At 50.3% G+C, this 24671-nt stretch overlaps 3 protein-coding genes across 4 annotated transcripts; 2 read left to right on the plus strand and 1 right to left on the minus strand.

Annotated features, from left to right (window-relative positions):
• The first annotated feature begins 423 nt into the window (after positions 1 to 423).
• ESRRA (estrogen related receptor alpha) lies at positions 424 to 5521 on the plus strand. Of its 2 annotated transcripts, none has more exons than XM_036763289.1 (7): positions 424 to 557; positions 1890 to 2247; positions 2827 to 2943; positions 3077 to 3205; positions 3305 to 3472; positions 3595 to 3864; positions 4410 to 5521. In XM_036763289.1, the coding sequence occupies exons 2-7, from the start codon at positions 1905 to 1907 to the stop codon at positions 4661 to 4663; spliced, it is 1281 nt and encodes a 426-aa protein (XP_036619184.1). In that variant the 5' UTR covers positions 424 to 557; positions 1890 to 1904; the 3' UTR covers positions 4664 to 5521. The 2 variants fall into 2 exon arrangements, with proteins under 2 accessions (XP_036619184.1, XP_036619185.1); XM_036763290.1 differs by lacking the exon at positions 424 to 557 and adding an exon at positions 974 to 1001 and having other exon boundaries at positions 4410 to 4692.
• On the minus strand, positions 5503 to 6721 carry TRMT112 (tRNA methyltransferase subunit 11-2). The gene is made up of 4 exons (XM_036763291.1): positions 6619 to 6721; positions 6423 to 6524; positions 5823 to 5915; positions 5503 to 5744 (listed from the first exon to the last, which is right to left on the minus strand). The coding sequence occupies exons 1-4, from the start codon at positions 6694 to 6696 to the stop codon at positions 5637 to 5639; spliced, it is 381 nt and encodes a 126-aa protein (XP_036619186.1). The 5' UTR covers positions 6697 to 6721; the 3' UTR covers positions 5503 to 5636.
• Positions 6722 to 15159: 8438 nt separating this feature from the next.
• Positions 15160 to 18972, plus strand: PRDX5 (peroxiredoxin 5). The gene is made up of 6 exons (XM_036763669.1): positions 15160 to 15343; positions 17311 to 17445; positions 17804 to 17935; positions 18036 to 18074; positions 18445 to 18506; positions 18734 to 18972. The coding sequence occupies exons 1-6, from the start codon at positions 15197 to 15199 to the stop codon at positions 18837 to 18839; spliced, it is 621 nt and encodes a 206-aa protein (XP_036619564.1). The 5' UTR covers positions 15160 to 15196; the 3' UTR covers positions 18840 to 18972.
• The last annotated feature ends 5699 nt before the right edge of the window (positions 18973 to 24671 follow it).

Below are 24671 nucleotides of genomic sequence, written 5' to 3' on the forward strand. Positions count from 1 at the left end.
TTCCATGAGGACGTTTCCATGTCAGCCCTGCCCCCCCCCACCCCCCCCCCCCGAACCTGAGCTGGTTCCGCCTACAGTGTTGTTTTGCATACGCCCCAAGGCCGCTCCGCCCCCTCCTGCCTCCTTTCGCCCCTCCCATCTCTCGGCTTTGCATAAGCCCCGCCCCGTCGGCTCCCCACCTCGTGCAGCGAGGGCTGCTTTGCATACACGCCGGCCAGCCCCGCCCCCGGTCCCCTGCTTTGCATACGCACCGGGCTGGCCCCGCCCCCGCTGTCAGCTGGAGGAAGCCGAGTAGGAAGCGGCCGCGATGTCCTTTTGTGTCCTACAAGCCGCCGGCGGCGCCGAGTGAGCGACGGGCCGGGCCGGGCTGGGCCGGGACGCGGCGGAGGCGGCGGCGGAGGAGGCGGGGCCCGGGCCGGGCGGCTTCCGTCCAGCACCGCGCAGCCCCGGCGCCGCGGGGCCCCCATGCCGGGCCGGCCGCTGCTGCTGCTGCTGCTGCTGCCGCCGCCGCCGCCGTTACTGCTGCTGCCGCCGCCGCTGCTGCTGCGGAGCCCCAGGTCCGGGGCCAAGCGGGGGCCGGGCGGGCAGGGCCGGGGCCGGGCCCTGGGGCCGCGGCCATGTGCGGCCGTCTGGGCTTCTGCCGCCGCGGGGCGCCTGGGCCAAGGCCGCTCGGCCCCGGGAGACACGTGGGGGCCGCGGGCCCGCGTGGGCAGGGGCCCCTCCCCGAGGCCGCGGGGACTTTCTGGGTCAGGGGTAACGGGCGGCAGGCGGGGCGGGGGGCAGCAAGTTTGTAAACCATCTCCCTCACCCCCCCCCCCCCCCCAACCCCCCCGCTCCCGGCAGCCCGGGACGTGGCCGCGGCGGAGAGGGGTGGGGGGTGGGGTGGGGTGGGGGGTGTTATAGGAGGAAGAGCAAGGCCCCGCCCCTCCCCCCTCCCTTGCTCCTCCCTCTTCCCCTCCCCCCTCCCCGCGGGCGTACTCGCCAGGTGAGCGGGCGGGCAGGTGAGTTTGCAGGCCCTCTGAGGAAGGGAGGGAAGTTCATGACCCCTGGATGGGGGCGGGGAGGGGTCCTATGGTGTGCCAAGGCTGCGCCCCGCGTTCCAGGAGGCCAGGTGTGGGCACTATCCGGGGAGCACCCGCAGATGCGGGAGGCGGTCATTCTCTGGGGCAGCCCGTTGCGTGCTGAAGGTCGCTGGCTTGTAACTTTAACCTGGGGCTCAAGATTACTCACACTTGGGAGCCGTCGATGCTCCTCCCTTACTTTCTGGGGATCCAAGAATGGGGGGGGCCAGTTAGTGAGTTTCTTGGGAGTTTTCTCTTGCTGCCCCCCTCCCCCCAGCCTGTTTTCCTGGTCCCAGCATAAGGCCTATCTCTTTCTGGGAATAAAATTCCTCTGGACTCTGCTCCCTGCCCCCTTTCTTCCCGTCCCCCCCCCCCCCCAGGTGTTGGCTCTGTGCCTAGCTGTTGGGCAACCAGAATGGATGCCTCCCCCTTCTCCTGGAGCCTCTTGCCACCCCAGGCCAGCTGGAGGCATTCTGGAGGCTTGGGGGCTTGAACCCTGGGCTGGAGGGGCTGCTCATCCAGGCTGTGGCCTGGAATTTCCCTTCCCCAGTTATAAAATAAAGGCCTTTCCCAGTTGCTTTGATCTCTGAGGGTCCTACAGCTCTGACAGTTTATAATTCTGTCCTCTGATGAGTTGAGTCCACATTTTACTCCTCAGGTGGCCCAGACCCCAAAGGGCCACTGAGTGACAAAGGGCACTGGGACTTCCCCCATTAATCCTCCCCCTCCCTTTTGTTTCCTCCAGGTGCTTCTCCATCTCTAAGCCAGGCCTGCCTGGATTTTTCCAGGACCCTCACCCATTTCCTCTTTTTCTGCCTCTCCCATCAGGTGATTGGCAGCATCATGTCTGGCCGGGAACGTGGGACTGAGCCTCTCTATATCAAGGCTGAGCCTGCCAGCCCAGACAGTCCTCGTGGCTCCTCGGAGGCTGAGCCCGAACCCCCACCTGCCCGGCCTCCTGGCCCTGCCTCTGCCCGGCGACGACTCCCCACGGGCAGGGAAGAGGATGAGGAAGGGGAGGGCACGGGGCTGGGTGAGAGGGGCAGCGGCGGTGGCGGGGGCAAGCTGGTGCTGAGCTCACTGCCCAAGCGCCTCTGCCTGGTGTGTGGGGATGTGGCTTCTGGATACCACTATGGTGTGGCCTCCTGTGAGGCCTGCAAAGCCTTCTTCAAGAGGACCATCCAAGGTGAGCATGACCCCAGCATCTCAGTCTTAGGTTCTCTTGGGTTCCCCGTAGTGGGTGGGTTGAGAGTCAGGGCCCAGGTGCAATGAATCCCAACCCTGCTGCTCACTGTGCGACCTTGGCCTTGACCTTCTGGCCTCAGTTTCTTCAAATGAGATCTGACATTCTTCCTAGCTCTAATTGTATGACTTTCAGTCTGACAAAATGAGGCGCACACATAGGAAGCCCTTGTCCTCTCAGGGCTTATGGTCTGGGAAAAGTCATTTTGGTGAAGATGACAAACACCCTGCTGGGAGGGATGAGACTTTCTCCCTGATCCCTAGTGTTATGGCAGACCTGGAGGGATCTTAGGATCAGGAGGCATGCTGGGAGATGAAGGGAATTCACAGAGGTCTGTGCTGTAGCTGCTATAAGTCAATCATGACTGTAAATTCAGGTCCTCTGGACTGCTGTCACCTTAACAGCCTGGCTGCAGCCTTCCTGCCCCGTGCAGGTCAGAGCTTTGTGAAAGTTGGCAGATGTCTCTCCTGGGTTTGTGGGGGAGCTGCTTCCTGCTGTGAACCCCATCTTTTGCCTTGTCAGGGAGTATTGAATACAGCTGCCCAGCCTCCAACGAGTGTGAGATCACCAAGCGGCGGCGGAAGGCCTGCCAAGCCTGCCGCTTCACCAAGTGCCTGCGGGTGGGCATGCTCAAGGAGGGTGAGTGAGGAGAGGGGAGACCCAGACCCGAGGGAGGGAAGGCTTGGCTACTCCCTGGCAGGGACTGGGGAGCATCTGGGGTGAGGTGGACTTGCTTACTGAACTTACTCTGCCCTGCCTCTCCCTTTTTCAGGGGTTCGTTTAGACCGTGTCCGGGGCGGACGGCAGAAATACAAGCGTCGGCCTGAGGTCGAGCCTCTGCCCTTTCCAGGACCCTTCCCCTCTGCTCCTCTGGCACCGCCAGGGGGAACTCGGAAGACAGGTGAGAAACTGTTTGCCTGGGTCTGGGGCAAGCTGGGTCCCAGTGTGGAGGGCTCGGCAGGCCCCACGTGTGACAGCAGCCCTGCCTCTGTCCCTACAGCCCCTGTGAATGCCCTTGTGTCCCACCTGCTGGTTGCGGAGCCGGAGAAACTGTATGCGATGCCTGACCCAGCAGGTCCTGATGGGCACCTGCCAGCTGTGGCCACACTGTGTGATCTTTTTGACCGAGAGATTGTGGTCACCATCAGCTGGGCTAAGAGCATCCCAGGTGAGGGGGGTGCGGCCAGGGTGCCATCCCCCACAGTCCCTGAGCTTCTCACTCAGCACGGCCTCCGTTGTGTTTCCACATGGCTCTGGGCTCCTGACTCAGTTTCCTCGCCCCGATTGCAGGCTTCTCTGCCCTGTCCCTATCGGACCAGATGTCGGTATTGCAGAGTGTATGGATGGAGGTGCTAGTGTTGGGAGTGGCCCAGCGGTCACTGCCCCTTCGGGATGAGCTGGCATTTGCTGAGGACCTGGTTCTGGATGAGGAAGGAGCCCGGGCAGCTGGCCTGGGCGAGCTGGGGGCTGCACTCCTTCAGCTGGTTCGCCGGCTCCAGGCCCTTCGGCTGGAACGGGAGGAGTATGTGCTGCTCAAGGCCTTGGCTCTGGCCAATTCTGGTGAGATGCGCCGGGACGAGGGATGGAGGGTGGGAGCAGCCAGGGGTGAGCCAGAGGCTGAAGAATGCTATCCCCCATGGTCCTCCCAGCAACCCTTGGGGGCTCCCACAGGAGAGAGAGGGAGGGGAGCCTGGGCCTCCTGGGCTGACCTAGGGGCTGTCCGAAAAGTGCTCTCCCTAGCTTAGCTTGTCAGATTCTCACTGAGGTCAGAGCTGGGAGGGGCCTTGGGCATCGTTTTAGCCAGCCCTGATCTTACAGCTGAGGCAGAGGGGGCATGGAAGACAGAAGTGACTTTCCCTGAGCCGCAGACTAAGTGGACCAGCCAGGATTTGAACCAGTTTCTCCACTGAGTTACCCTGTGGCCTGAGGAGCCCTGCTGGGCCCAGTCCTAGCTAACTCTTTTTTGTTGGACCCACATTTTCTGATTGGATTCTCTGAGTCTCAGCTTCCCCCTAGATACAAAGCAGGGTGGCACCAGGTGGGCTCCTTGGAGGAGGGCAGGGGCAGATCGGCTGCCCCCTGAGCTGAGCCCTACTCTCCTCCAGACTCGGTGCACATAGAAGATGCTGAGGCCGTGGAGCAGCTTCGAGAAGCCCTACACGAAGCCTTGTTGGAGTATGAAGCTGGGCGGGCTGGCGGGGGCGCCGAGCGCCGCCGGGCTGGGCGGCTGCTGCTTACCCTCCCCCTCCTCCGCCAGACGGCGGGCAAAGTATTGGCCCATTTCTATGGGGTGAAGCTGGAGGGGAAGGTCCCCATGCACAAGCTTTTCCTGGAGATGCTGGAGGCCATGATGGACTGATAGGGGGAGGGCTGTTGGTCTTGTGGACATGCGTGGGTGGGTGGGGGGCAGTGCTGGCAGGACCAGCAGGGGTGGGGGGAGGGGTTGAACCCCAGAAGCAGCCCAGGGGAGGGCATGGGCAGAGCCCACAGCCTGCTGGCAGTGCCAGGGCAGTGCCAACAGCCCATGGGAACCAGGCCCATGCCCACCCTACTCCCTTCCATAGGCACCTAGAGGAGTGAGGCTAGGCAGTGCTGCTCCAACCACTAGGGGGAAGCACTGCTCCTTGCAAGCCATAATCTACCCCCAGGGTTGGGGGAGCCTTGTGGAAGCCATAAAGGGGGGCTGCTGGGGAAGCCGGGGTACCAGGGGAGAGGCAGGACATCTCAGGGAAGGAAGGGTCGAAGGGCCCCAGCTTCCCTTCGGTTAATGCTTTTTGCTGCTGCTTGGCCCACCCCCCAGGGGCCTGGCCCCCCCTCTGGCAGAGCCGGGGCTGGAGAGCGAGGACCCCTGAACCCTTCCCTCCCTGCCATTTATACTGGGCATTACTACTGCCCCCGAACTCCAATCCTTCTCCCCTTTTAAAGCAATAAATCAGAGCTGGCTCCTCTCCTCCCCTCCCCAAACTGCCCCTGATGACCCTGGACCCCTGGGGAGGGGAGGGGAGGGAGGGGCCACAGCATCTACTTTATCCCCCTGCATAGCAATAACACTATATTTATTTTTAGGGCTTGGACTGAGGGAGGAGCAGGGGCCGCTGGGGTAGGGCCTGGGCCGTCTCCTCCCAGGACTGAGTGGGGGAACAGAGCTGTACAGAGACTCTATTTTAATGTATATTTGCTGCAAAGAAAAAAAAACCATTCAGTTTTGAACCTTTAATGAGGAAAAAAAAATATAACAGCGATGATACCACCCCCCAGGGCTCTGTGTGGTCCGGGGGCCGGAGGGGCAAACAAAAGGGCACGCAAGGTGGGAGGGGGCGTGGGTCCTGGGCCTAGGACGCGGCCTCTTCCTCACTCAGCAGCATGTTGGGGATCCCTCGGCTGATGGGGAACAGGCGTCCGGACTCCGGGCACTGCAGAGTGCCCTCGACCACCTCCACCTGCAGGAGAGCACAGGACGGGGGATCAGTAGGGGCTGGGCGGCCCGCGGGGCAGTGCCCGCACCCCGGGACCCTCACCTCTAGCAGCACGTGGTGCACCTTCCTCAGGAACTCTTCGTCCTTCTCGTAGCCCTCGGCCAGCTGTCGGGGCAGCTCAGACAGGTGGCCCAGCTGTGGGGGGCAGAGGCATTTGGGTTATGGGCCCTTCCTCTACCCTGCTGGTGACCCCTGCTTTTCCACCCGTTTGTCCCGAGGTCACCCGTTAACTCCTCTGGCCCTGAGACTGGAGCCTCCCTGGGAAGCTTGGCTCGTGGGCCCCCCCCCCAACCCTGCCGTGACTTCCCGGAGATAGCACCCAGTATTAAGTGCCTGCTGTTTGCCAGGCTCTGAGGCCAGCCCAGAACGTTGGCATGAGAGGTCCCTCCCTTCGCAGGCGAGGAGGGGCCGCTGACCGCGGCTCGGTGCTCCGTCCACTGCCCCGTCGTCGGGGCTTTCACCTTTCTCTACCCAGCCTGCACTTCAGGGCGCATCATCGCGGCTAAAGCCTGGACAGACCAGGGCATGGCCCGGCCGAGCTCGAACTCAGGGCCTCCGCAACCACCTGGGGCGGTGGGAGCGGCCACGTGCCCCATTTTACAGAGGAGGACACTGAGGCTTGGGGCTAGGGTGGCCGCTCACGCTCTCGGCCGCTTCCACCAGCGCCGTCCACTCCATCTTGGGGATCATGCGCGTCACGAAGTCCGGGTTGAAGTCCACGGGGCTCACGCGGATCTCGGTGGCCTGGGGGTGCGTGTGGGGGGGACACACCGGGGTTGGCACCTGGGCTGCCGGCCGGGCACCGCCCCCTCCCCCCGCCCCACTCCGCCTCGAGTACCTGGATGCGCAGAGGGAAGCCCCGGGGCCCCACCCCACGCACGTGGGAGCTCAGCAAGTTGTGGGTCAGCAGCTTCATCCCGGCCTGCGCGCGCACCCGCACCGGAACCGGAACCAGGGCGACGACTTGTCGCGCCACTTCCGTCTCCCCTCCCGCTCGAGACACCCCCCCCCCCCCCCCGCCACTTCCGGAAGAGGCGCTAGGGCTCTCCTTAAACCGGATGTTGCGGGAGCTGCTGCTGCCCCATGTGTTTTAGTTCCGGAAACTTCTCATTTTCCCGCCCCCAGATGCAAATTATACAGCTAGAGCCCGATGCGCATGCGCAGCATCGTCCGCGCTGCAGCCCGGTGCTAAGGTTCCTGATGCTGCAAGAGGGCGGTACCAAGTGGGCCGACCAGTGCGCGCATGCGTCCTTGCACACCTGCCGCTGGGTTCGCAATCATGCACATGCTTGCCGCTAGGTGGCGCAGTGGAGAGCGTGAGGGAGAACCCCGCAGAACATCGTCTTGCGTTGGAATTCTGATACTTTCCGGCAGTAAGCCCTTTCGGCCAGTTACTCAGTTTCTCCCAGCCTGTTTCCTCATCTATAAAATTGGAATGATCATGGCGCCTGGCTCCCAGGGTTGTCGTGAGGACCAAATGGGATTATAATAATAAGTGCTAGCGTTTACATTGCTTGCTTGCTCGCTCTTCGTTCTCAGAGGACCATGACGTCAGGGAGGTGATGCCTCCACGTGCAATGAGCTGTATTTAAGTGAGGCCGGCTGTGCAGAGTCACCGGCCTCACTTTCTCCTCCGGGGGCATATCGTGGGGCTAGATATTGTGGAAAATATTATACTATTTTATATCATTTCTAAATCTCAACCAGACCCAGAGCCTGAATTAACGAGTAACTGGATGAAGATCCAGGACCTGGGCTTCTTCGTTCTCTCTAAAAGTTTGCTCAGGAAATACCCTTACCTCTGTCAACAAGGCCGGATCATTAAGGACGTTACCCTAACCCCAAGAGAGATTACCTTGCTTAATATTCTACAGGTATATACTATGTTATGGAATGTAATGAGACGCAGAGACGCTGGGCTGTAGTGTCAACTGACTTTTGTCAACATCCTTTACAACTCTATTCCATTAAGGAAAATCCTCTTCTTGTATCATGGTTAAACATACATGGGGGTCATAAAAATGAGGTCATACAGGCTTGCTAGGTCTGCTAAAATAACATATATAAGTTTTCTCATTGCTTTGTTCAGGCAGCCAGAGTTTAAGCTCTGACTCCTTGTATGTACAAGTAAGCTAGCTCCGCTATGCTTTAAGGGAAAATAATAAACAACATGGATTTTTCTATCACCCAGCTCTGTTGTTTCCTTCAACCAAATTTTCAGGTTTAACAGTTATGATGCCGTGACTTTCGGATGGAAATGATGGAAACGGGACAACGCAGCCCAACCTTGCCAACGCTTTTGGGTGCCATAGGATTAATTTTTTTCCTGGAATTTTGGCCTTGACAAGGTGGGGGTAAGTTGTCTCTCTTCCCAGCTTCCAAAAAGAACTCCCACAAAATTGGTTGAAGTCTGAAAATTCCCTTTAAGCTAGCTCTGGGGGCAGGGATCAAATCTGTGGTCAAACGCACATAGATCCCCTGGAAACATTGATTGATCTAGAAAATTAACTATGGATCAGTCAGGAACTAGAATTAGAAGTCCAACCGTTCCTCCACTCCCTTCCTTCCTTCCCTTGGAGGCTCTGGTCCTGGGGAGAAAAACTGCACTTTGCTTTTTCCCTCCCCCTCTGCCTCCCAGGAAAGGCTCTGATCCGGAGGGAGGTAACTCTGTTCTGCTTCCTCCATCTCCCCTTTCCCCCTTCCTAAAGGATAGGATATGGAGAGTCAGAAAAATCAGGAACGCCAAGGCTTCCCCAAAGACCGTAGGGGTGCTAATAGCTGACTCATGAGAGCTTCTAATTCTCTGTTGTTTGAACTCTGAGCTCAGTCTGTATTTGTTCTGTATTTGTTTTGTTAATTGTGTGTTAATTGTCTGTGTGAGAGTGTGTGCTGTGAAATGTCTATACTTTGGTAAAATCTGAAACGCAGGTAGCCAGAGAATTCTAAGGCTGCAGTTAAGGAAACAGAGACTCTATTTCCTTTTTCAATGTCTGGTCTGGCCAATCGGACTTGAAGAGAAAAACAGAGCTGAAACATTTTAGCAGATTCTAGGATTTAATCATTAAAAAGTTTGAAAATTGATTAGTTGGAATTTTGGGGCAGAACTCCTGAGACTGTAAAATCCCTCCAGGAGCTCACTCTTGCTAAAACACCCTCCCAATGCTGATCACTTAGGTGAAGTTTACCTGTGTTACAATCATTGAGATCTTTCACCATTGTCTTGTCTCTGACCAAGCCAGAGCTGCAGTAAAAGTTAGAGCAGCTAAAACAAACTCCTCTCTCCTCCCAGATCAGATTAGGAGAAGATAATGCAGGAGAACTGTAGGGAAAACTTAAATCACCTTTCCCACCTGGCAAAAGGAGGAGAAGGACAGAATTTCACAGACTGACAGTATTCTGACAGTCCTGTGCCCCTGGGTACCTTTGTAGCCCATTCTTTTTGGCAAAGTTTGGAATTGTCACCAGGTCCTATGCATTCTGCCCACTCTGTCCTCAGCAGCTGCAAACCGCCCTAGGCTCAGTAACTTCTGCAGTTGTGGGGGAAGGGTGAGGTAGATGGATTTGGACTTTCTGCCTCCCAGAATTGTCACCACTGGGATACTAGCTTCTGCTCTAGGTAACTTCTCTAGGTAACTTTACACTTCTTCTTCCAATTGCAAAACTGTATTTTAATCTCTGTTTGACCTGTTTCCTGATTTGTAAAGGGAAAATAATAATGATGGTTGTTATGGGACCAAAATGGTAATGATTGCAAAATGCATAACATAAAGTCTGGTATATGTTAGATACAACATTATTATTATCTCTCTCTGATTTAATGTAATTGTTAACTTTTGAAGTGGTTTTTAAATACCAAAAGTAATAAGCTGAATAATTTCTATATGTGGAAATCTGGACATGCAATAGATGCCATCTGAAAATTATTGTTTCTGTATTTCTAAACTTGCATTGTGTTCCCAAAATTCTCTTAGATTGTGGAATTTGAGAAGACCATTGTGTGGTAAGAAATGATATTATAGCAATTTTAATCTGATTTTGATATATGTGAATTGGGTTTTCAAAGGGATGTGATAAAATTTGGAACTGTTATATGTGGTTATAACAAGTAAATAATTAATAATACTGATGTTTAACCATGAGAACAGACTTTCTGTGTGAAAAAGTTTTCTATTATGAGAATGTATCTGGTGATTTAAAGTTATAGTTTCAAATGATGAGATGAAAAATTCTCTGTGCATGGAGATTTAGATATGTGTTCACCTAAATTGATAAATGGGTTGTTTCAAGTTTTAAAATGCATAATTAGGTTTAGGGCACTGTTACATTTCTAAGCTGTGTAATTTGACAAACAGATGTATCAGATGTATCAGCAATATTGAAAAATGTGGTAATCTTTTACAATGCTAAGAGTATTAGGCCTTAGAAATTAATATGTTACCACTAGTGATTAAAATAATTCCTCTTATAATCTGGATGTTGTTAGATTAAGAATTGTAGTTAATTAAGAAATTGAGGTTTTTAACTGAAACAAGAACTTTTGAAACCATGTAGTCATGAATTCTTATCAATCTTGTGTGGTTTTCTGTGTAGAGGAATTACTCTGGAAAAAGCTTTTTAAAGTCCTGGTAAACCTTATTATTGTGATAAGGTAAATTTAATTGGGTATGTAATTTATAGAAACTAAGTGTACTCCCATTATAACACTTTTTGACTAAGGAACCTTGTAATATCTAGGAATTCTGGGCAATATTTGAGAATGAGAACATTTGGCACCAACTTAGTTAATGAATTCCAGTGTTTAAGGGTTAATTTGCTGTAAGGAAAAAGAAGGAGATGTCTATCATTTTAAAACCTTCTAAATAATTGTCTTCAGGAAAGTTTAGTGAGTATTCATTTTAACAACAGGATAGACAGTTATGTCAGTAAAAAGTATTAACTTATGAGTTGTCTTGTCTTATGGTTGAAACATGAAGGAAGACTGAATAGTGGGTTTGAAAGATTTGGAAATGTAAATAAAGGTTTGATTGGAAATACAAAAGGCAGATAAGAAAGTTTGGGGACAAATTGGAGTTTGCTAAGCCTCTCATGTCCCAAAGGAATACTAGTTTCAAATGGTTTAAATAAGTTGAGAGTGTGAGAAAGTATTTTAGAAGACAGAAAAGTTATGTAGCTTGATTTAATAATTATTAGCTCAATGAAATTTGGGACAGTCCTATCTGAAGGATATTTATTTGCTATTTAAGATTTTATGGGACTACAATTTAATATTGTTTTAAGCTCTGATTACAGGTATAGGTCACATGAAGCCAATACTGGAATGGCAGGCATTACAGACTGAGAATTCTTAAAGGTGGATGTCTATGCCTGGGAGAAAGTCTTGAAGACGACCTTGGACACAACCTAGGTAGGATCTTCCTGACTCTATTTCCCAATTCTGCTATTTCCTTTCTGAAAAGGAAAATCCCCACCTGGTTACTCCTAAGCCCTGCTTTTAGCACCTGGTGACTGTAAGATTGGCTATCAGATATGACTCATGCCTGGAATCAAACAGAGCTAAGGAAGTTCTTTCCTTCTGTTAAGATATATGACATCGTCCGTCTTTCCTTTCATAGCAAATTTATATTATCAGGAAGTTTTGTAAGCACAATGCTAAATCTATTAGGTAATAGATGGATATGGGAATATCTCTGAGTTATTATAATAGGATACAGGAATGAATAGCTTACAATTTTAACCTATGTTCATGGCCAGATAAAGATTAGAAGGAGTATAGAGATAACATCCTCCAAAAGGAGGAAATGATTAGACACAGTAATAAGGCAAAGATGTAATGTGATAAATGTCTAATTAAATAGGATAGCAAATTTTGAGAAGAAAAGGCAATAGGATCAAATTGATTCCTCTAAGAATTATATACAGATGTGTATGATTGGCTCCAAAGTTTATCAGTCATGGAAATTCAAGCTAATAAGTGTGTTTTGGTAATAAGATCTTAAATGTGGATTTTTATACAAGAAAATTGTATAAGATAGTGGTACAGGTGAAATTGTATCTCCTTTATTAGGGTATCTGTCTGATGATTTTAGATGATATATAAACTGAAATACTCTGAAGTTTAAAAAAGGACAGCCAAATTTAAGTGATTGTACTAAGTTATATTAAGTAAGAATTGTCTGAGGATTTCTAGATCAGAACCAGAGAAGCAGAACTCTCTTTTACTATCTAGGAACCAGATAACCACAATCAGGCATCTGAAAAAAAAATTTTGTTGCTTTAAATGGACATTGGAAATATGTAACTGGGATTTAAAGCTACTTTGTATTTGTACTGTTTGAACTTAGCCCTGCGTGGCTGGGACCTATGTTGTGCTGTTTTTCTCTCAATTATCAAATCACATGTGTTCTGGGAGCTCCTGTCAGATCTGACTACTTCTACAGCTGCCAACTTGTGGATGGACTCCTTGATCCTTCTGTCACATCTGAGGACTGCCCCTGATCCCAAGTGGACATCTGAGCCCATAGGACACCTTGTCCTCCCGTTTCAAAGAGCCTGAAGTGGACAGCATCAGACGCAGGCTAACTTCCCAAGAGCCCGGACCAGAACCTGAACGAAGAACTGCTCTTTCCCTTTCTGAGTCCGTTGCGTTCCCAAGACTGTTTACTTGTACCTTTGGTGTCTTTAGCTTATTTTACTTAGGTGTTCCAGTTTCCCCATTATGCTCCCTACTGATCCCCCTTGCAAATTGCTCCCTCTGTTTGTTTACAAGTAGTTTACAATTACTGTCCATCTCTGGGGATGTCCAAACACAGAAAGAGAAAGAAAAAACCTGAATCCACCTAGATAAGGATTTTTAGCCAAACCTTAATTGGTCTTCAGGTGAAGCTTTCAGCTTACCTTTGACCAAAAGGAGGAAATGTGGAAAATATTATACTATTTTATATCATTTTTAATTTCAACTAGACCCAGAGCCTGAATTAATGAGTAACTGGATGAAGATCCAGGGCCTGGGCTTCTTCGTTCTCTCTAAAAGTTTGCTCAGGCAATACCCTTACCTCTGTCAACAAGACCGGATCATTAAGGACGTTACCCTAACCCCAAGAGAGATTACCTTGCTTAATATTCTACAGGTATATACTATGTTATGGAATGTAATGAGACACAGAGACGCTGGGCTGTAGTGTCAACTGACTTTTGTCAACATCCTTTACAACTCTATTCCATTAAGGAAAATCCTCTTCCTGTATCATGGTTAAACATACATGGGGGTCATAAAAATGAGGTCATACAGGCTTGCTAGGTCTGCTAAAATAACGTATATAAGTTTTCTCATTGCTTTGTTCAGACAGCCAGAGTTTAAGCTCTGACTCCTTGTACGTACAAGTAAGCTAGCCTAGCTATGCTTTAAGGGAAAATAATAAACAACATGGATTTTTCTATCACCTAGCTCTGTCGTTTCCTTCAACCAAATTTTCAGGTTTAACAATATGGATCAGGACTACTGGAGCTGGCCCCAGATGCAGTGGGAGACCCTGGCCCTTTTAAACGAAGGTCTTTAACGAGTCTCAGCAAATGTGGCCTCATGCTATTGTTAAAGTGACCGCTAGGTGGCGCGGTAGTCAGTGTGGTCAAAAAGAGTTCTAATCCACTTCCCAGCTGTGTGGCCCTGAGCAAGATACCTAACCCTGTTTGCCTCAGTTTCCTCCTTCGTAAAATGAGCTGGAGAGGGAAATGGCAAACCACCCCAGCATTTTTTCCAAGAGAACCTCAAATGGGGCCAGGAGGAGTTGGACAGGATTGAATCCAGCCACTAAAGTGATTTTCCTAAAGCCCAGGTCTGACCACGTGGCTCAGATACAAAATGTGGCAGATCCAAAATCCTCTGTTTGGTGCTCAGAGCCCTTCATGACCTGCCCCTCCTCCCCCTTTCTCACCCCTCATTCCCAGACCCCCTTTGATCCAGGGACACTGGCCTTGAAGAAGACCCTGCATCAGGGGACTCAGGAAATCTCCAGGGTCTGTCACCTGCGTCTGAAATGCCTCCCTCCTCATCTCTGCCTTCCTCGGCTTTCATGCCCCAGCTAAAATCCCTCCCCTCCGTGGATTATCTCCAACTAATCTTTTGTTTGCTGTATTCCCCCATAGAGCGTGAACTTCTCAAGGGCCTTCCTTTGTATCTCCAGTGCACTGACACATAGTAGGCACTTAATAAATATTTTGACTAAGAGTCTATGGGGGAGACAACGTGTAAACAAAGAAGCTCTAGACAGCACTAACGGGTTAGTCTTAGAGGACTGGAAAGGCAGGAGGGTTCTAGGTTATGAAGGGTTTTGAGGATTTTGTATTTGTTCCTGGAGAGTGTAGGAAACCACTGGAGTTTATTGAATGTGTGTGTGTGTGTGTGTGACATCTTCAGACCTGAACTTTAGGAAGGTCAGTTTGGTGGCTGAATGGAGGATGGACTGGAGTGGGGAGAGATCCCAGGCGGGCAGACCCACACGAAGGCTATTTTAATAGAAGGAAGTGGAGGCACCGAACTTAGAAGGCTTCTCAGCAACAAAACTTAGGAGATAGATAGAACTATAGCTGGCAGGGATAGAAGGATGGGGGAGGGGTGATGTTTAAGGATGGAGAAGGCAGGGTTGTGCTTGTAGGTAGTAGGGCAGAAGGCACAGACGGGGAAGTGAGAGTGGGAATAACCAGGGGCCAGAGTCATGGAGACGGGACGGGACAGGACAGGATGGACCTGGACCGGAAGAGATGAAATGGATTGTCCAGGAGAAGGACCACGATATCGTATAAGGCTGGGATGTAGGAGGAAAGAGTGGCCGAGGGCGTCTGGGGGATGTTAGCCGAGGAAGAGGGAGAAGAGGGAGCTCCTGGTGCGTGTGCACGAGCGCAGCTTGGGGCTCTCAAGTGGGGCCACTCCCACGGGGAGTCTGAGCAGGGATGAGGAGGTTGGGAAGAGTGGCTGCGCTAAGAGTGCAGTAGCACAGAGGTGCTCGGGGCTTGTTCCCTAGCCCGGACCCCGAGGTTCAGCCAGGCGCGCCCTCCTCCCACGCCGCACGTCAATTATACGCTAAGCCGCTGCAACACTCTACAGCCTGGGCGATCTCAGCAGAGAGGAAAGCGCAGCCAGGCCAATGAGCAGCGAGCCCCTCAGGGGTTAGGCCCCGCCCCCTTCAGCGCTTAGCCAGTGAGAAGGGCGAAGTGAGAAGAAGCTCCGGACCGACCTCGCTACTCTGCCCCGCCGCCGGCTCTGTGCAAGTTTACTGGTTGCCTCGTGGAGGGGCCCGGCCCTCCCTTACCCGTGGTTCGGCCCCACCCCTTTATGCAAATTAGGAGCCCCTGCAGGGGCGGGGCTGCAGCCGGGGGCGGGGCTGCAGCCGGGGGCGGGCCGCACGCGGAGTCGGGCGGGGATGGGGCTGGCCGCGCTCCTCGCCCTCGGGCGCCGAGTTGGGCCCGCTCTTAAAGCGGCGTCGGGAGCTGCCACCGCCGCCCAGACTTTCCGTGTCGCGTCAGTCCGGACCCTACGCAGCGCCCCTGCAGCCATGGCCCCGATCAAGGTGAGCCTCGTCCCCGGATCCTGACTTTGACCTTGGCGGTCCCGCTCCCGTCACGCCCCCCCCCCCCCCCGCCCCCCGGGACTGACCCTCGCCAAGAGGATTGACCCCTCCCCCCCCAAGAGGACTGCCCCCCCCATCATCCCCATGTTAGGGACTCACTTCATGGACTGACACTCCCACTGACCCTCCGTGTTAGTGACCCATTTTACTGTTTGATTTCCCCATCCATCCCCCCCATATCCTAGACGCCCCCAAGCAGACTGTCCTATTGATACGCCCCTCCCCTTATAGATGGAGTCTCTATAACAGTTGACCCTCTCCCCCCCACCCCCCGCCCCGTGGACTGATATCCCCATAACCCAGGGACCTCTTTTATGGGGTAATTCCCATAATTCCCTCCCCGCCCATCCTCCTCCCTCAGCCCTATGCGGCCCCCTCCTGGTGGATTGACCAGGGGTGGGGTCCCCTCTCTGGACTGAGCCTTCCCCCCATTATAAATTGATGACGAAGATAGACGATTCCAGATTGCACATGACTGGGCAACTCCCCTATGAAATGGTTCCATAGGATCGATCCTAGACTGGGCACTGGAGGTGGTCTCCCTTCTGTGAGTGCCCGCCCCTTAGCTGCGGCTGCTTAGGGAGCGCTCCTTGGTGGACTGATCTTTTCCAAGGTGCTCGTTTTACAGATGGGCCACTGAGGCCCAGGGCAGTTTGAAGTGGTTTGCCAGGGATGGTGTGGGCAGCGCACAGCAGAGCTGAGTTTCAATGTAGCCCTTCGGTCGGCACAGATTTGCTTAATGAGCTGAGCCTCTCAAAAAGGAGGGATCTTCCTGCACTGGCGACTCATTTAGACTGATAGCCCCACCCTCGTCCAGTGTAGCCTGACCCTCTCCTTGTCAACTGACCCCCCCTACCCCCATTGTGGATTGATGCCCCATCTGTTCTAACCCATACCCCTGCATAGACTGACTCCTCATAGGAATCCTTCCTTGCCCTGTGGTCTCTTCTCCCCGCTGCCGCTGCTAATATCCTGACATTTTCATTCAGCCCCAGCCCTCTTAGACCTGTGATCTGGATGGTAGAGACAAGACCCTTCCCTCTCATCAAATGTCTGGATCCCTACAATTCCCCGAGCCATTGTTCTCAGTCGTTTAGAGAATTAACGGTTTCCTTTCCCCCAATCTGTGCCTCTGGACTGAATTGCTCTCTGCCTGGCCTTGCCCTTTCCCTCCCACCCCTGAAATTGGGATCTATTTCACCAGAATGTGTGTGTGTGTGTGTCTGTGAGAGAGACAGAGACAGAGAGGAGAGAGACAGAGACTGAGAGACAGAGAGAGACAGAGAGAGAGACAGAGAGAGACAGAGACAGAGAAACAGAGAGAGAGAGAGAGAGAGAGAGAGAGAGAGAGAGAGCGCTTTAGACCTTTAGACCTTGTGTTGGAGACACAGCCCCACTTTCCCCTCCCCTTTTCCCCAAAGCCAGAAATTCTGGTGCCTGTGCCTTCTTCCAAGCCCCAGTATCAAACAGGGGACTCCACGGGGCAAATCCCAGACTCTGGCCAGACTTTGCCCTCTTCCTTCCAGACTCCAGCCTTCCTGCCCCTTCTCTCCCCTCACAATCCCACTCCTTTCCCAGAACTCAGGCTTTGGTCTTGCCCCTCAGAAGCTATTCATCTGGATTATGCAACACCTGCTTGGCCACTGAAAAAACTCTCCTCACCAACCATCCTCCATATGCCCAAGGGAGGGATCATAATTTCCCGGAAATTTAGAGCCTTCTTGGGTGGGGATGGACTGTGGGGAGATCCAGCTATCCCTGGGGGCAGAGAAGGGACCAGGAAACTGTCCTGGGAATTTCCCTTTCTGCTGCCAGGGTGGAACCCAAGTCACAGAGGCTGTGAACCTAGTTCTGGCTTCCCATCAGGGTCTGGCATCTTTCTAGTTCTGAGTCTTCTCCTCCCCCAGGTGGGTGATGCCCTTCCGTCTGTGGAGGTATTTGAGGGAGATCCAGGTAAGAAGGTGAACCTGGCAGAGCTGTTCAAAGGCAAGAAGGGTGTACTCTTTGGGGTTCCTGGAGCTTTCACACCGGGCTGTTCCAAGGTAAGAGAATGATGCCCAACTGAGACCTAGCTGTCTCAGAGTGAAATGAGCTCCCTTGGGAAATTGAGGTCCCTCTCACAGGAGGATGGGTGACCTCTCATTTGGGGGATTGAAGAGGGGGTGGATGGTAAAGTATGGGCTAGATGATGAGTGGTAAAATGTGTGCTTCTCAAGCCTCTTCCCACTCTCTTGTGAGTGAAAAATGACACCGTTCTAGGTGCCTTGTGGATCCAAGGGAAAATGAAGGAAGGCTTGGGGAGGGTCTGAGGAAGAACAGCCTGCAGTGTCTGGGGAGTCTGGGAGAAGGAAGGGTGAGAAAGGATGTGGGACTGCTAACTCCTGTGCTCTCCTTCCCCAGACTCACCTGCCTGGCTTTGTGGAGCAGGCTGATGCCCTGAAGTCCAAGGGGGCAGAGGTGGTGGCCTGCCTCAGTGTCAATGATGTCTTCGTGGTCAGTGAGTGGGGCCTCTCACAAAAAGCTTCAGGCAAGGTGAGACCCTGGGGAAGGGGGCATGGGCTGGGGTGGAGGCTGATTGAGAGGAGGGGCCGAGGAAGAGACTGACAACACCTCCCCATTCTTCCGTCTCCAGGTTCGGCTCCTGGCTGACCCCACGGGGGCCTTTGGGAAGGTAAATGTTTGCTGTCACTGTTGGGAACCAACTTGGGAAAGGGGGAAAACCATCACAGCTGGGAGTTGGGGACCCCTGGGACCTGGCTCAGGGCTGGGAGAGACAGGGTTAGGCAGAGGGAGTCAGATGATCTGGGTCCACATCCCAGTTGGGTCACTTCCTAGCCATGTGACCTTGGACCAGTCACTTCTCCTCTCGGGGCCTGTGAAATGACAGGATGGACTAAAGTTCCTAAGAAATCAGGTCTTCAGCCACCCAGTGGCAAGGAGGCTTGGTTTGGGTGGTGGGGAGAGGCCGGTTTTCGGGGGGGCTCTTCTGGTGACCTTGGCCTGTCTGTCCTGTTTGGTCGTCTCCTCCTCCACTCTCACAGGCGACTGAGCTGTTACTGGATGATTCCCTCGTACCCCTGTTTGGGAATCGCCGTCTGAAGAGGTGAGGCCTATGGACACCTCTGCTGGGAGTCCCCAGCCCGGGACCCCTTGGGCCCTGGGTGTCCTTGACTCCACTCCTCCCATTGGCTCTTGGAGTCCCCTCCTGGGCCCTGACAGTCCCCAGCCTGGGTCCCCCTGGGCCCTGGGTGTCTCTTGACTCCCCTCCCTCCCATTGGCTCTTGGAGTCCCTAGCCTGGGTTGTCCCTGACTCCCTGTGATCATCTGCAGGTTCTCTATGGTGGTGCAGGATGGTATTGTGAAGTCTCTGAACGTGGAGGCAGACGGCACAGGCCTCAGCTGCAGCCTGGCCCCCAACCTTCTGTCCCAGCTTTGAAACCAGAGCCTTCACGAGACCAGCTCTGGGCTCTGGGTTCTCTGCACAGGACTGCACAATTGGCATCGAGTCCACCAGCCTTTCTGGGTGCCTCTCTTCAAGATTCTGCAATAAAATAGTTCAGTTTTCTGTCTCTCAGTTCTCCTTTCTGCTGGGGAAGAATTTTCTGTGTCTACCAGGTGTCATGTTAGGGCCTGCCCTTGGGGAGGCTACACTCTGTAGGAGACAGTGGCAGGCCAGCCATGTATGGAGTCACACCCATAGGTCATCAACAGAACAACAGATGATGTGGGCCTGCCGCCCAAGCGTGGAAGCTCCTTGTTGGCGTGGGGGTCCAGGGCAGGGTCTTATCATTGGCAAATGTAGGGTGTTTTCTACACCTGGTGGGCTCCACTCACTCATGGCTCCTGGCTAGACCAATCTTAGCCAGTGGATGGATACCTGGCCCTGGGTAACCAAGGCTCAGCTTAACCTGACCATAACACCTGCTTGGGGAGTGAATGTCCTCCAGTGTCTCATACCTCCTGTGGCCACTCTGTTCTCCAATGCTGCAGGATCCACTCCTGGATCCTCCAGGCCCGTGTTCCATCACTCACGCGGCCCCGCTCATCTTTCTCCTGGTCTCTTCCTCTGTGTCGATAAACATACTTGGAGCTCCCAAATCCAAGCTGGCCCTCGGAGGAGTGGGGTCTACTTAACGCTGGTGGGGCCTTTCTCACAGCCCACTCACCCCTTAAACCCCGGCCTCTGTCTGGCTTCAGGCCCCACGACTTGGCCCAACTTCCTCTATTTCCACAAATAAGAGTCTCGTCTCTAAAGCTGCTGGCCCCTTTTCTGTCCTTATCCTTGGTCTTTCTGTGGAGTCGGACACTGGCCCTTGTCTCTTGGTTTCTTTGACCTTGGACTCCCCTGGTTTCCCCACAGCATCTCCAACTATTCTAAGTTTTGTTTTTATCTCAGCTAATTCTGGGAGTCTTTCCTTCTCTATCCCCCTCAATGAAATTGAGCCCTACATTGTAAGAAAGACCATGAAGCCAAAATATCTGACACTGTGAGTACATCTGAGAGGTAGACAGTATTCTGACCAAGTGGTCCCCCACCTCTCTGCCTAGAGGAGAGAGGTGTGTTTCATTAGCTGTTGATTCTCTGGTTCATTATTGGTTTTTCAGCTCCTCAAGAGTTGGGCTTCCTTGTAGGGATCTTATCATTAGAAGCACATCAAGTTCGGAGGTATATGTTTAGAAACGCCTACTTGGTCAGGCCTTGTGCTAAGCAAAAAGGGGCAAAAACTGTCCCTGCTCTCAGGGAGCTTCCATTTTAATGGAAACAACATACAAACCCCCGTGCACCAACAAGGTGTATACAGGATGAATTGGAAATAATCAATAGGGGGAGTCCTTAGAATGCAGGGGCACCAGGAGAAGCTTCCTGTAGAACGTGGCATTTTATCTGGGACTTGAAGGAAGCCAAGAGGTGGAGATGAGGTGGGAGAATGTTCCAGGAACTCCAGTATCAGCACTCTCCTGAAGCTGTCTCTGTCCCTGGCACACAGTAAGGGCTTAAGAAATGCTTATTGGCTATGACAAACGTTTTCAGGAGATAGAGTTTCTAGGTAATTTATAATCAATTTTATTAATAATTACTAGCAGATAAATTAAAAGATTGATTATAAATTACCAAGAAACTAAGGTTATTATTTTTTTCTCTGCTTGGATTTCTCACAGCCATTCCCTGAACTTTATCTCAGTCTCCCTTGTAAGAAAGCCAGCAAAGTGTAGCAGATGGAGCTGTGTGCACAGACCTGCCTCTGACACTAGCTGTCAAGTTATGGACACGTCATTTCACTTTAATCAGTCTCACTATCCCCATCCATAAAATAGGACAATAGCTAGAGTACTTAATTCACAGGGCTTTTGGGAGGATCAAATGAAAGCCTGTATTTGGGATAACCCATGTAAAACACTCTGTTTTAAATTACAATTTTTTAAATTAACAGAAGTCTAATGTTTCTCCTCAATCACATTGGAACAAGAGTAACAGCAAAAAATGCTTTAATAAATCCAGAGCCAAGCACAACAAATTCCCTCGTTGCCTGTGTCCCCAAAGGTCCAGCTGTTTTGGTGCCCAGGCCGTCACCTGATTCTCCTCTTCGTCAGGAGGTGGCTTGCCTGCTTCCTCACTGGGTCCGCTGTAATCAGCGATGAGCATTATGTTGGTCAGAGTTTTGTGGCTTTATAAAGACGATATTAAAAGAGTATGAATTGTTCTCTTGGCTCTGCTCACTTCTCTCCCTCTGCATCAGGTCAAACAAATCTTTCCAGATGTCTTTGAAAACATCAATTTCCTCATTTCTTATAGCACAACAGGACTTCAAACCACAGTTTGTTCAACCATCCGCTAAGTGATGGGCATCCCCCTAGTTTCCAGATTTTCTGCTGCTACAAAAAGAACTTCTATAAATATTTTTGTACAAGTAGGACACATTTCTCTTTCTTTGATCTCTTTGGGGTAGAGGCCTAGCAGGGATATTGCTGGGTCAAAGGAAATATACTGTTCAGTAAATTTTTGTGTTTCATTCCAAATCATTTTCTTTTTAAAAAGTATATAAATGTAGGAACACAATAAGTTTATTAAATAGTTATTCATCCAGAGTAGGACCCCAAGGAGTATTTTTTTAGTTTAAAAATGTTATATATATATTTTAACATTCATTTTTAAAAAATTTTGAGTTCTGAATAATTTCCCTCCCACTTACTCCTCCCCTGTCCATCAGGAAGGCAAGAAATGTGACAGCAATTATGCATGTGATGCCATGCAAAACATTGTTCCACATTAACCATGTTACAAAATAAAAAGAAAGAAAAATAAAGTGAAAAAATTATGTTTCAGTCTGGACTCAGACTCCATCAGTTCCTTGTCTGTTGGTTGACAGCATTTTTCGTCATGAATCCTTCCGAGTTCTCTTAGATCACAGTATTTGATCAGAATAGCTAAGTGATTCATAGCTGATCACAGTACACCATCGCTGTTACTGTGTACAATGTTCTCCTGGTTCTGCTCACTTTACTTCGCGTCAGTTCATATATGTCTTCCCAGGTTTTTCTGAAACCACCCCCGTCCTCATGTCTAATATTCCCTCACAATCATATACCGCACTCCCCAGTTGATGGGCATCCCCTCAATTTCCAATTCTTTGCCACCACCAAAACCTGCTATAAATGCTTCTGTACACATAGGTCCTTTTCCTTTTCCTTTGGTCTCTTTGGGACACAGATCTAGTAGTGGCATTGCTGGCTCAATGGGTATGCACAGTTTTATAGCCCTTAGGGCATAGTTCCAAATCACTCTCCAGGAGAGTCCAAATTATTTTCCAGAATGGTTGGACTAATTCATGGCTCCACCAACAGGGTTTCAATGTGCCTGTTTCCCCATAGTGCCTCCTTTTTCTGTCTGTTTCCTTTTTCTGGTCTTTTCCCTTTTTTTGTCTTTTCCCTTTTTTTTTGGTCTTTTCCCTTTTTTGGTCTTTTCCCTTTTTTTGGTCTTTTTCCTTTTTTTGGTCTTTTCCCCTTTTTGGTCTTTTCCCTTTTTTTGGTCTTTTCCCTTTTTTTTTTTGGTATTTTCCCTTTTTTTGGTCTTTTTCCTTTTTTTTGTCTTTTCCCCTTTTTGGTCTTTTCCCTTTTTTTGGTCTTTTCCCTTTTTTTTTTTTGGTATTTTCCCTTTTTTGGTCTTTTTCCTTTTTTTGGTATTTTCCCTTTTTTGGTCTTTTCCCTTTTTTTGGTCTTTTCCCTTTTTTTGGTCTTTTTCCTTTTTTTGGTCTTTTCCCCTTTTTGGTCTTTTCCCTTTTTTGGTCTTTTCCCTTTTTTTGGTCTTTTCCCTTTTTTGGTCTTTTTCCTTTTTTTGGTCTTTTCCCTTTTTTTGGTCTTTTTCCTTTTTTTGGTCTTTTCCCTTTTTTTGGTCTTTTCCCTTTTTTTGGTCTTTTCCCTTTTTTTTTTTTTGGTATTTTCCCTTTTTTTGGTCTTTTTCCTTTTTTTTTTGGTCTTTTCCCTTTTTTTGTCTTTTCCCTTTTTTGGTCTTTTTCCTTTTTTTGGTCTTTTCCCTTTTTTTGTCTTTTCCCTTTTTTGGTCTTTTTCCTTTTTTTTGGTATTTTCCCTTTTTTTGTCTTTTCTCTTTTTTGGTCTTTTCCCTTTTTTTTTGTCTTTTTCCTTTTTTTGTCTTTTCCCTTTTCTTGGTCTTTTTCCTTTTCTTGGTTGTCTTTGTCAATCTACAAAGCACTTTTCAAGCCTTAAATCTCTATACAAATGCCTGCAATTATTCTTTTAATTTCGTTGGAAAAGACTCCGAGGATGATATGGACAGGTAGTGTCATAGAAACAAGTCTGAATGGGGGCAGACTTTGAGAGATAGGGGAGGATAGAGGGACTTAGTGTGCCATGGTCCTCAGGGCCAAGAAGAGCTGGACACGATTGAACGACCAGATGACCACGAAATCCTTTTAATTGGGAGGTGCTATCATATTGAGAAGGAGCAGACCTAGAGGATAGAGGATGGCCTTTGAGCCAGGACAACCTGGTTTCAAACGGTGCCTCTGGCCCATTGGGGCTGGATGACCCTGGACAAGTCACCTAATATTTCAGTGTTCTGGGTGACTTCTAAGACCACAAATTGTCCAACAGGTGCTTTGAACCAGGAGAGGAAATCTCAGACTATGGGTCTCCCCACCGATAGGAATCAAAAGGCTCCTACATTCTGTACTTGCACCCAAGGGAATAGTGCATGTTAGGCATAGGACAGCCTTCCTTTGTCCCACAAAATTATAAGAGAACACAGAAAGGACTTCCAAGGTCTCACAAAGGATCAGCCCGTTTCTCCTTCCTCCTCACTCCAAGCACTCATGCAGGTCTCCAGCCTCACAAATGAAAATGCATTTATTTTTTAGTTATTCATTTATTTGTTTTTAGTTTTCAACATTCACTTCCACAAGATTTTGAGTTCTAAATTTTCTCCCTCTCCCCAAGATGGTGTGCAATCTGATATAGGCTATACATGTACAATCATATTAAACGTATTTCTACATTAGTCATGTTGTAAAGAAGAATTAGAACCAAAGGGGAAAATCACAAGAAAGAAGAAACAAAAAAAAAGAGAGAAAAAATAATCTGCTTCGCTCTGCATTCCAACTCTATAGGTCTTCCTCTGGATGTGGGCAGCATTGTCCATCATGAGTCTTTGGGAATCGTTTTAGATCCTTGTACTGATGAGAAGAATTAAGTCTATCGAAGCTGATCATCACATAGTGTTGCTGTCACTGTCTACAGTGTTCTCCTGCTTCTGCTCATTTTACTCAGCATCCATTCATATAAGTCTTTCCAGGTTTTTCTGAAGTCCATGGAACAGTAGTATTCCATTACATTCCTATACCACAACTTGTTCAGCCATTCTTCAATGGATGGGCATCCCCTCAATTTCCAGTTCTTGGCCGCCACAAGAAGAACTGCTCTAAATATTTTTGTACACGTGGGTCGTTTCCCCATTTTTATGATCTCTTTGGGATACAGGCCAAGAAGTGGCATTGCTAGGTCAAAGGGTATGCACAGTTTTATAACGCTTTGGGCATAGTACGAAATTGCTTTCCAGAATGGTTGGATCAGTTCCCAACTCCACCAACAATGCATTAATGTTCCAATTTTCCCCACATCTTTTCCAACATTTGTCATTTTCCTGTTTTGCCATGTTAGTCAACCTGCTAGGTATGATGTAGTACCTCAGAGCTGTTTTAATTTGTGCTTTTCGAATCAATAGCGATTTAGGGCTGAAAATGCATTTATTAAGCGC

Source organism: Trichosurus vulpecula, chromosome 6 (genome assembly GCF_011100635.1).
Source record: "Trichosurus vulpecula isolate mTriVul1 chromosome 6, mTriVul1.pri, whole genome shotgun sequence".
Classification (NCBI taxonomy): domain Eukaryota; kingdom Metazoa; phylum Chordata; class Mammalia; order Diprotodontia; family Phalangeridae; genus Trichosurus; species Trichosurus vulpecula.